Source organism: Sinocyclocheilus rhinocerous, unplaced genomic scaffold, assembly GCF_001515625.1.
Source record: "Sinocyclocheilus rhinocerous isolate Xijiao unplaced genomic scaffold, SAMN03320098_v1.1 scaffold556, whole genome shotgun sequence".
Lineage (NCBI taxonomy): Eukaryota > Metazoa > Chordata > Actinopteri > Cypriniformes > Cyprinidae > Sinocyclocheilus > Sinocyclocheilus rhinocerous.
The window spans coordinates 860662-872589 of NW_015631074.1; the positions used below are offsets into that span (position 1 = coordinate 860662).

At 37.3% G+C, this 11928-nt stretch overlaps 1 protein-coding gene across 1 annotated transcript in view; it reads right to left on the minus strand.

Annotated features, from left to right (window-relative positions):
• Positions 1-968: 968 nt before the first annotated feature.
• Positions 969-11928, minus strand: part of LOC107741568 (DENN domain-containing protein 1B-like) — a 69579-nt gene continuing 58619 nt past the window's right edge. The window contains exons 19-21 of the mRNA XM_016554321.1: positions 4348-4433; positions 3990-4209; positions 969-2080 (exon numbers count right to left, since the gene is read on the minus strand). Of these exons, the coding sequence (XP_016409807.1) occupies positions 1493-2080; positions 3990-4209; positions 4348-4433 (894 nt within the window). The 3' untranslated portion in view covers positions 969-1492. The remainder of the gene's footprint in view (positions 2081-3989; positions 4210-4347; positions 4434-11928) is intronic.

The window sequence follows — 11928 nt, forward strand, 5'->3', positions numbered from 1 at the left end:
GTTCATCCAGCTTCATTCACTGAAAGCACTTCAACCACCACAAACTAAACTGATCGCATGGAGATCCCATATGCACCTACCAGCAAACATTCAAGAAAATGGAGCATTTGTGTCTTTCATACAGCTGAATAAAATCAGCTGTACAGACTTTTTGTGTAACAAAATATGTTGCATTATGTTGAACATTCAGAAGCAGTTTGGAGAGTGCAGTGATTCAGCTACAGCAGCTCGTTACTCAATTTACAAAAGAATTCAACAGCAAAACAGACGAAAAATTAAGAACGTCACAATACTACAAAGTAAGAACATGTGAATGGTACCATAAAAGTTGACATCATATTTCTTTGTTGATATAAAGAAGTGCGCTCATGCATCTGTAAAATAATACCAAAAAAATACCATAGAACTTTACAACAAAAATGCACATCAGTAACAAGAAGAAAAAGATTTTGGGTAGCACTTCCTTAATATATGTGGTGACTATCTAGTTTCAAGTAGTGTTTAAATTTAAACAGCTGGTGAACAGTAACTGGATCAAATTGAATGTAACCAAGCGAAACTGTATAATGACTGTTTTCATAGAGGTTTCCTAAAGATGTACACAGTTCGGTTAAAAACAAAAAAACAAAAAAAAAACTTGGTAGTTTCTATGCTGCAACATAACTGTGACCAGATTTAAAATAATGCTAAACAACATTAAATAAAATTATCTCTACTTTAATAACAAATACGTAAATTAGATAGAAAATAGGTTAAATAATTTCAAGTCAAAATTATAGCTATTCGGAATTTTCAGTCATTACCAAAGACACATATCAAGATGTTATTAAAAATACAGAGCACACTTAAAGACATGGACAATGATAAACCAAACCGTACATGTTTTCTAAATACACAGTATCAAAAACAATAGAGACAATACGCAGAGAATGCAATGTAAAACTGATCACATGACCATTGTGAGACGTCCACCTGGCCTAGATAAATATCTCTTTATAAGACGTGTCGCATGCAAAAGATAGTGATAGTAGTTAGCAAGCTAGCCAGCTACAGTGGCACAGTCAGGAAATACTGTGTAAAAGCAAATTAAATCTGTTTAAGGCATTATATTAAGCTGAGATTTGCTCGCTATTTAAATACTTTCGTACGATTTAGTAAAATATACAGGGGGAAATCCATCCCTCATCCACAGTGATTTATCGAAACAGTGATTTGAAACTACGCAAGTGCAATCATCTGCTGAAATAAATAAAACTGGATGTTAAATGCTGACATAAATCCCTTTAAACCTAATATTTGTCCTTTCCAACCACCAGTTCTGAATGATACCGTTTGTTGTTTCGGACCGAATGTAAGAAATAAGAGGACCGAACATTCACATTAACTACAAAACACCTTTGCAAACACTTCATGCAACGAGTGCTGGTGTGACATCAGAGGACAGCGTGAATACGAAAAGAGAAAGGTTAGACGGGAGTGTTGTGCCGTTTTCTCAAGATTTGTCCAGGCTGGTGTTGTTTCGGATGTGTGTGAGCTCCTGGTTGCTTTTGAGGGCCATGCTCATGCGACACATGGACTCGATCTCCTCCAGCAAGCCTTTCTCCTGAGTCTCATTCCCTCTTTCTTCCATATTTGTCTCCTGGGGCTGTTTTTCCCTCTCCCACGGAACTAGGACCGAAGGTTGTCCGCTTGCTGCCTTCTGCTGGGCATGTTCCTGGGACGGCCTCTGGGTTTTTCTTGAAAAGACCTTCTGTCGGGAGAGGCTGCGGCCTGCTGGTTGTCGGTTGTCTGGGCTCAGCTGCGAACTGCTGGGTTTGTCCGTGTCGCAAGGTACCGAGAGTTGAATTTTGGGTGTCTCAGGGAGAGAGTTCCTCGGGTTCTCTTCATTGGTGAGGTCATTGGGAAGGGGAGGACGGACAGGAAGGGAACGGGAGCTAGCTTGGCGTCGAGGCGAAGGTGGGAGATGCTTACCATGGACGGCGCTGTCATCTTGACCCATATTCCATCCGCCTTGTTCTCCGTTTTCTACTTCACAACCGACCTGAGCGGGGCTACTTCCCAGTGGGGACTTGCGATTTTTCTGGAAACAGTACAAATGACAAGATCACAAGGCTATGCCGTTGTCAACATAAAATCAGTACCCTATATACTTCTAAAAGTAACTTCTGAATCCAATAGTAAAATTTTGGAATAATTCAATGGTAAAAATTGTTATTTCATGCTGAAAAAAAATAAAAAAATAACTTATATTAAAATTTATAAATTTCCCAAATTTTGATACAATTTTAAAATATTATTTTTGTTTTATAAAAATTAAATTAACTAAATAATTAATGAATTAAAAATACAAATAAATACAAAAAAGGTAATCTATCTAAAAGTCTAATAGTAAAATCTTATAAATATAAGATTTATAAAAATATAATAAAATACCAAAGAAAAACATTTTATATAAGATTTATAAAAATATAATACTTATAAAAAAATTAGGGCTGCCCCCTAATAATAGACTAATCGTTAGTCAACCAGAATAGGCTTGGTCGACCAAAATTTTATTTGTCGCAGAAAAAACTAATAAAAAAAATCCAGAGGCGAAGTCACGCAGTCCGTGACGGACAGATCGTTAATGGCTGCTCTTTGTGGTAATATGGTACATCGGGCAGGACATCCAAACGCTCGCCTATCATTCATCGACCTCAAACATGGCTTATCATTTGAAATGTGTAAGTATTAGCAACTTTACATGGCCGCTCAATCTAATGTTAACCTAGAGAAATGTGCGCTATTGTGTCTGTGCGAAGTGAGGAAGCTGAACAGTAGCGTGGACGCGCCGGTGCGCTCACTTGCTCTTAAAATACTCCCTCATTTTTGCTCATACAGATAAGAGTAATCTTTCAAATCTGTAAAGACTCTACGTTTATTTGTGTGCACTCACAATAACAACAAAACACGCTTTTGTAAAATAATGAAAGCAAACAGGATGCGCTTTCTGCCGTCTTTGTCTGTGAACTTGAGCGTGAAACTCAGAAACTCCGTGTATATCTTTGCCTTACAGACATTAAAAATATATCTATAGAGAGTGAAATGACTACTTTCAAATGACCCAATTCAAATGGAAAACAAATATTGTCAGATTATGTAATCCGTATGAAACATGCATATTTTATTAAACCAAATGAAATCCAAATTTCTATGAAATCCTTTTTTCAAAGCAAAAGTAAAGTGCAACATAAAGTACAAGAAGCAAGCGTCCATCTCATAATCCAAATCACTGAAATCAAAGTTCAGTATTATAGTGTAAGAATGACAACATATCCAAATTTAATGGAACCATTAAAATGCAATCCATAAAATATGGAAAACAGAATTTGGTAAAAATAAAACCGTAAAACTCAATTAATTAGACAGGCTTTTTGATTAATAACATTTAATTTGACCATTAAAACAGAGTATAGAAAAATGAAAATGGAACAAAACTGAATTTGGAAATAAAACGGATTTTATAGGGCCCTACAATTATAATAAATTTTTTTGTTTGAATAAAAATAGATGTAAGTGAACAATAGCCTTTAAAATTACTTAAAATACATATATAATAGCAATGAGGCAATAATAATTAGTTCAAATAAAGTATCAAAAATGCGTGTGCTTGAGCGCTTATTAGGCTATATAGGCAATTAAAGGCTCATTATAATGAATTAAATTGTTTATTAATAAACGTGCGATTAGTCGACTAATGCTTAAAATGAACGACTACTGGTCGACCAGAAAAATCCTTAGTCGAGGGCAGCCCTATAAAAATATAATAAAATGTAATAAAAAGTCAAATAAATATTTTCAAAATTAATATAAAAAATAAATTATATTAAATAAAAATAATTTAATTTATTTAAATAAAGAAAGAAAGAAAGAAAGAAAGAAAGAAATACCAATTATCAATAAATAAATAAATAAACATTAAAAATACTTAAATAAAATGCATCCCTCACCGTGGGATTGTAGTTTAGGTCTTCGATTGATCTGAAAAAGTCCAGGCTCTTGGCGGCGGACAGTCGCCCTTGTTCAATGTGGGATGTATTGAGAGAGTCCAAAATCTCCTCCAGCAGGTTCATCTGCCCCGTTTGACTAACTTCAGACTGAAACTCTAAATCAGAGTCATCACTGTCTTCATTGTATGACGCCACTTCCCCGCTGTCCTCAGAGGATATTCTGCACACACACACACACACAGTTGAGTTGTTTGAGTTGTTAACTCAAAAACCATGTGGGAGAAAAAAAAAGCACCAGAGGGCAGTGTTGCATTGACAAGGTTTGGAAAACATACTGTAATCGAATTCAAACCCTTACCTGCTGGCTGTGTCGTCATTGTTGTCGTTGTTATAACTGTCCGGAAAACACAGGCTCATGTGTGGAGACGACTTTGGATTTTGATGCTAAAACAGAAGACCGACACATTAAAATCCCACTTAATCTACTAAAGCAACACATTTCCTGAAAGAAACTTTGCATTTCATGTCCCCATTACAGAGTGACAACATTAATTCCTGTCCTCGACGTAGGTGCTCGTTCTGCTAATCCCTCGGCTTTTATAACGCACCTGTGTAACACGTTTAATTGGCAAATTAAAGAATTGAAGCATTATAGGGCATAGCTTCAAGCTGCGGCCCAAGGCTTTAGGGCTTGCCATTAACTAGCCATCCACGACGCGAACACGCACACGCAAACATGCCGCCACTCACTAAAGTAGCCCATAAACTGCCGTTTGCCACATTATCAAAGCGTGCTACTAAACCAAAGCCCTTTTAAAGAGCCCGAGGTGCGAGAAAAACGTCACGCTACGTTGCCAACCGGACGGGGTGCATCTGGTCAAGTCTCGCCGTAATGGCTCGGCCAAGAAGCTTCTTGCCATTTTGGGTATTGCTGCCTGATGAATGGGTTAACGGCTGCCCTGTCCATAAAAATAGCTAAAAGATGCGTGTACTGAACACTTTGCCATTGGAATAAACAGGAACACATGTTGGGCGCTGATTGCCCCACTCGCTAGTAGCCGGCAGCTATAATGAAAGCGATTACGGGGGGTTCAGGCCTTGAATCCTCCAAAAGGCTTTAATGGATTCCTGTGTCAGGGCCATAAATCTGGCCGGCAAGCCACTTTGGCTTAAGTGAAGGGGCTGGATGCACCTGCGGAACTGTGTCACATTCATTTGGTGTCGGCAGTGTGTGTGTGTGTGTTTGCCCTGCAACACTGTTTGTAGCCCCTTGAGTTGCGGAGCAGGCCGTGTTGTTCAGAGAGCGGCCCCTCTCTGGTGCTTTCTACGAACGGAGGTGTTTATTAAAACAAGGTGAGCGCAAGCCCTCTGCAGGATGGCAACACCAGGCCTGAATCTCAAACATCTACCGAAACAAAAAAGCAGACTCACATACAGTCAGGTATATGCACTAAAAACCAGAAGAAACGGCTAGTTAGCTAAATGCTAATTATTTTAAAATGATGATTCATGGGATTCATTTTTATTCAGCTAAGCTGAGAGCTTTGAGAGCATTTGTAGAATAATCTTAACCTTAAAAAACCTTAAGTAAATATGAGTAGTTAGCTTGTACAGAACCTGCAGCTACAATGCTAGAGTGGTTAAGTCACTGATTAGTGGTTGCTAATGTGTTTTTAGCATGTTGCTATGCAGTGGCTAGTGTTTTGGGTAGTTTCTTACTGAACCAAATCAAAGGAAGCTCATACTTAGTGTTGTGAGTGTGAAAGAGTAGTAATAGTAATGCTAGTCGTAGCAAATGGCTAATTACACTTCAAAACAACACAGCAGAGGATGCTGGGAAATAGCAGTAAGACAAAGTCAGGCCTAAACTTCACCGTCACTTCATTCTTTAGTTCTCTCAACACATTCAGTTGAGAGAAAGAAAAGAAAAAAGAAAGAAGAAGAATCGATTTGTCAGCTAACTGGTTTGTCGCCACATTGCTATAGTGGTTGCTAGTACATTGATTTGTGGTTGCTAAAGTGTTTGGATAGTTTTTTTTAATCATGTTGCTATGCAGATACTAGGGTGTTTTGTAAGTCAAAAGAAGTTTATATTTAAGGTTATGGGTTAGTAAGGCTGCATGATTAATGTAAGACTAAAAGCAAAATAATAGTTAAAAACATTTAAAAAATGAAGAGTATTAATATTGTATTATTATTTTTACATAATATTGTAATTTTACAGTAGTACTGTAAAATAAAATAAAAATAATAATTATTATTATCTTAGTTACTCATTTTTTTCCATTACGATGTATAGTGTATTACATTTTTTTTAAATGTTCTTTATTTTTTTTATATTGAGTAATAATAATAATAATAATAACAATTATTATTATTATTAAAACCATACTGACATCAGTCAGTTTTTTTGGCCAAATGATGCAGTCTGAAAAATAAAAAAATAAATACACACACACATACATACGTACAATTTTAAATCAGAAAACCAGCAGATTGTTTCTACAATCGTAATGGTAATAGCAATGCTTGTCTTTACAAATCGTTAATTATGCTCTAGGATGACACAGCAGAGAATGCCAGGAAGTAACATTAAGACAAATTCGGCTCTAAACATTACCGTCACTTCATTCTTTCCAAAGTAAGTCGTGAAACAAAGTCAAAGGCCTGGAAAAGAATCAGGATATGAAATAAAATAATAAAAGCCGTTCGAGCCACTGTTCCGAGACAGGCCAAAACTGCCGATTTGGAAAACAAGCAGACATGTGCCTATTTGCTTCTTTTACGTGTACTCTAAATCAGCACAGACATATTGAGCCACCACAGGTCAGCATCTGCTCCTTAAACTGCCTGTTCAAATCCACACGGAAAATGGGCTGTCTTCACTCGAAGCGGCGAGCAGACATCACGCTCTTCAATGGAGACTTTAAAACCGTTTAAACTTAATTTCTCTTGTCAGGGCAGGCCGTTTTAAGAGAAAATCCCATTTTGCTTATAGCGTGGCCAAGTTGTAAGAAGCGGCAACAGGGCTTTATGTTGCAGCCAATCGTCTCGTTGATTTAATAGCCAGGCTTACATTATATATTTCATATGCTATTTTAGACCAGGCACTGATCTCATGTGCTTGGCAGGGTATGGAAAGGGAAGATATGCCTGGAAAATGCAAACAAAACCCCTGCGCCTCCAAGCCAAAATTTAAGCCAGCATCTGCTGAGCTAATCAAGCAGTTCCCCTTTAAACAAAGCCCAGGACCCCTTCTCAGGCAACTTCCCTCCAACTGGCTCCGGCTAAAAGCAACTTTCCGTATATCAGAGAGCAGGAGAGCGCAAGAAAGAGTCTGGATGTGTGCGTCGTTCGCGAGCATCCAGTAGGTGGCACTTTGGTTACAGCCGAGAGGGTTTTCTCCCCTCCTGTGAGCTTTGCATCTCCGTCTCATTGTCGTCTCATACAGATGTGCGGCTTCTCTCTGTTTGCAGCGAAACGTCCACCGGCCAAAAGCGCTTTCTCTCCATTTGTACGTCAATGTTTTTTGACACCCAACGAATCCATCTCGACGCTGGCAGTCCTCCAGACCTACGCGGTTTCACAAAGCTCTCACTGGGAGCTCTATCTCACACGTTCTCACATTCACACATCCGTACAAACAGCCATGAACCTGCGTGAGATGAGTTTAGAAAGAATAAGCCATATCTAAATGTAATTTCATTACGAAAAGACTTGGATGTAGATATAAACGCATTAAGAGAATTTCAAGTAAACCCATTTTACTTCTGTGGCTCATTTTTGATTGAAAACGGATACTCAAAGTGAAAAATGTTTTCATTATTTTGATGAAAGAATACCAAAACGTTTTCTTTGAAATATTGTACAATATGTGCAAGAACGCGTATTATAAGAATAGTACAGTTAAATCGACAGCACTTGTGGCATAATGTTGATTATAACATTATTATTTCATAATTGACATTTCACTACTCTTAAAAAAAATTAATATGGGTTACAATGAGACACAGTGGAAGTGAATGGAATCTGTGAACATTAAAATACTCATTGTTTCAATAGTACAGCCATTAAATGTGAGTGTTAACATGATGCTAGTGTGACAAAAGTAACAACTAACCTTTTGTGTAAAGTTAAATCCAATTTTTACTTCACGCAACAACTAAATTTTGTTTCGTTGTTAATGACATTGTAACAACTAAAACCCTAAATGATATTTTTTTCGACTTTGCAGCTCAAATGATACACAAGTTTTAACAAAAATTTATGTAAGGGATTTATAAGATTAATATCTTCACATTTCTGCTGTTAAATCCCCCCAAACTGATCCCCATTCACAATTATTGCAAGTTCCGCACCGTAACCTTGATTTTTATTTATTTATTTACTTTTTAAGAAAACGAGGCATGAGTCGAAATTTTACATTTTGACCACAAATGCAGTCGAATGAGCTTAACTTGTTTTGAACATGGAATATTTCTTTAAGAAAGTAAATCAGATTCATTTTGATTTCACGACTTGAAGAGTTCCGCAGCTGTAACGTAATCATGTTTACAGTGGTCAATGCTTAGGGCGGTATGTAAATGAAGGTGGAAGCTCATAAGCCGGAGCAGGAAGTGTGTATGAATTATACACAACTTGAACAGAGCTTTTTGGACTCTTTAATATGCAGCGCTGCTGAACTGGCCACGGCTATAGGGGATCCATCTGCCGGCTTCATCCAGAGAGCGTGTGTGTGTGTGTGGAGTCATTCCCCAGAGGCTGTGTGCCACTCAGAGGAGGCAGCCGCAACACACACACACACACCCATAGCTTCAGTCGCAGGGAATAAGCAGGAGATAGAGATCAGCTCCACTCTGCCCCAGGCCCTGCTACTGACACCCAGTCTGGCTTTCACAGGCCCTCAGGCTCGACCTGAACACCAGCCCCTTATACTGTACGCCGCATGGATTCGGCACAGTGAGCCAGACTCAGAAAATACAGCTCAACGTTTCTGTGAGTGCAGCAAGTGTTGTTATAGCGTTCGTGAAAGTGCACTAGGGCTGCACGATAAATCGCATGCGATATTTAATGCGCATCTTGTCAGAAAGCCGGTTCTGTAATCAGCCGTAAATCTCCATCACGTGCGGGCTTTCACATTGAGCAGCATTAACTACACAGAGCCGTTGTTCACTGACGAGCTGCGCAAAAAATCGCGCGAATATGAACGTGGTTTTGCGCAGCTCGTCAGTGAACAACGGCTCTGTGTAGTTAATGCTGCTCAATGTGAAAGCACGCACGTGATGGAGATTTACCGCTGATTAAAGAACCGGCTTTTCTGACAAGATGCGCGTTAAATATCACATGCAATTTATCGTGCAGCCCTAAAGTGCACTGAACTTATAAAACAAAAAGAATCAAAATAAAAACATATAGTATAATATTAATAAGAATACTAACAATAACAACAACAACAACAATAAAATATACTTTATTTTAACGTGTCCTTGTTACACTTTACATGTACTTACTATTATAATAACATCAAATTATGCATAATTACATGCAAGTGACCCTAAGCCAAATCCTAATCACATAGTAAGTACATGTAGTTAATTATTATTACTCAGTATTTAAATATATAATTACATTGTAACAAGGACACCTTAAAATAAAGTGTAATCAAATACATACATATATATACACACACACAACATTAATTACATAAACATGATGATGATAGATAGATAGATAGATAGATAGATAGATAGACAGACAGACAGACAGACAGAAAGACAGACAGATGGGAATGGATAGATGGGAATTTATAACTCCAACGCAATGTATTTACAAAACAAAAATAATTAGAATAAAAAAATGCAACTTAAAAATAAGATTAGTATAATAATAATAATAATAATAATAATAATAAATAAGTGTATTGTTATAAATGATAAAATAATAATAGAAAACATTATTAAATATTGAGTATTATTACATTTATAATGATTTATAATTGCTATTATTATAAATAATAATAATTTAATCTTGTTTAAATTATTTTGTTCATATTTGTGTTCAGTAAGTAAAATTATTCAAAATAAATATATACATTACATTCTGATTGGTTGACTGCATTCTGCACTTTAAATTGCAATCTAACACTAAACAGTTTTTGTTTTTCCAGGCAATTGATTTCCCTCATAACCGAGCTGGTTTCATTTCTCTCGTGCAACTTTCTCTTTCTTCTCACATAATGAAAGACATTTAACCTAAATCAATATTTCATATCCATTTATTTATTTATTTATAATGTAAAGTATTCTATTGCATTGGGGTCCTGATCACCTTGTCTGTGTTTATTTTAGGTCCTAAAACTTCTAGAAAGGATTGTTTAAAAAAATTCTCCTTTTACTTTTTTTATTCCGATGATCATTTAATGTATCCTAAAAATGTTTTTATTAAATTATAAAATGCCAAACTAAAGCACTTCCACAAGCGCTCTCATATTTTTAGACACTAACACGGTTCCTAGGACGCTTCAGGTCTCATTATACTGTAGGATCTCTCCTGTTTTAATGAACACCAGCAGAAGTCCGTTAAAGAAAAGAGCGTGCTGGCCTGGCGCCGAGACCCCCTTCACCCGGTGCTCTTTTGTTCTCTGTAAGACGGTAACAATGACTGAACGGCGCAGCGGATTGATTTACTCATTGATCGCGTAAAGGCTCTTTGTGGCCGCCGCATCCACTCTGGTGCACAAACAGCAGAACATGCGCATATATGTGATGAGCCTGAGAGCTCTGATAAAGCCGAGGGGTTCCTCTGGGACGGGTGAGTGGAGGGAGTCGACCGCCACCTTAAGAAAAGCCCTAATTGGAGGACCTCTGTCTCCACACCTTTTCACGCCGCCTATTCCGTTCTCTCCAGCTCTCCCCGACAACAAGGATGCAACTAATAGCCGCGCTAATTAAGGGCTGGATAGAAAGTCAGCGGTCACGATGGTGTGCAGGCGGGGAGGGATCAGGCCAGCCGTGGCTTTTGTCCAATGCCCTTCTCACTAGGGCCGTGGAGGTGTGAGCATGTAAGGGCACAAGGGCTGGCTGTTCATGCCGGAAGTGTAGCGGAAGCGAGATATTTTTTACAGCTAATCAACACTTGCACCATTCAGCTCTGCATTTTTGATCAACATTCATGTTGCTGAGCTACAGTTGTTGAACACCTCAATAGAGAGACTGAATATTAAGCAAAGGTACTTTCATGATACTGGCGGACTGTTAATGAATGTATGTCTGAGTAGGCAATTTATACTCTTTTCGTTTTACTCTCTGGTCTAATACATTAAATAAATTAGCATTTGAACGTTTGTAGTCAGTAAGATTGTTTTAAAGGGACTTTAATTTAAAAAAAATAAAATAAAAAAATTCAGCAAGGACACAAAAATTTATCAAAAGTAACAGTAAAGACTTCTATTTTAAAGAAATAATGATCTATTGAACTGTTGGTCTATTTATCAAAAAATCTTGGGGAAAAAAATAAGCAGCATAACCGTTTTCAACATTGATAAAAACATTTCTTGAGCAGCAAATCAGCATATTAGAATGATTTATAAAAGGTCATATGACACTGAAACTGGAGTAATGTTGCCATCACAGAAAAAATGTACTTTTTAAAATATATTTTAAAATAATTTTAATATTACACAAAGATAATGCAAGTAAATACAAAATGCAGTTTTTAAATGATGATTTCATTTATTAAGGAAAAAAAGCTGTCCAAACCTACCTGGCCATACGTGAAAAAGTAATTGCCCCCTCCTGTTAAATCATGAAAGAACTGTGATTAACCACATTATTTTAGAAAGCTGAGTTAAATTTCACTAGCCACACCCAGGCCTGATTACTGCCAGACCTGTTGAATCAAGAAATCACTTAAATAGAACCTGTCTGACAAAGTGAAGCAT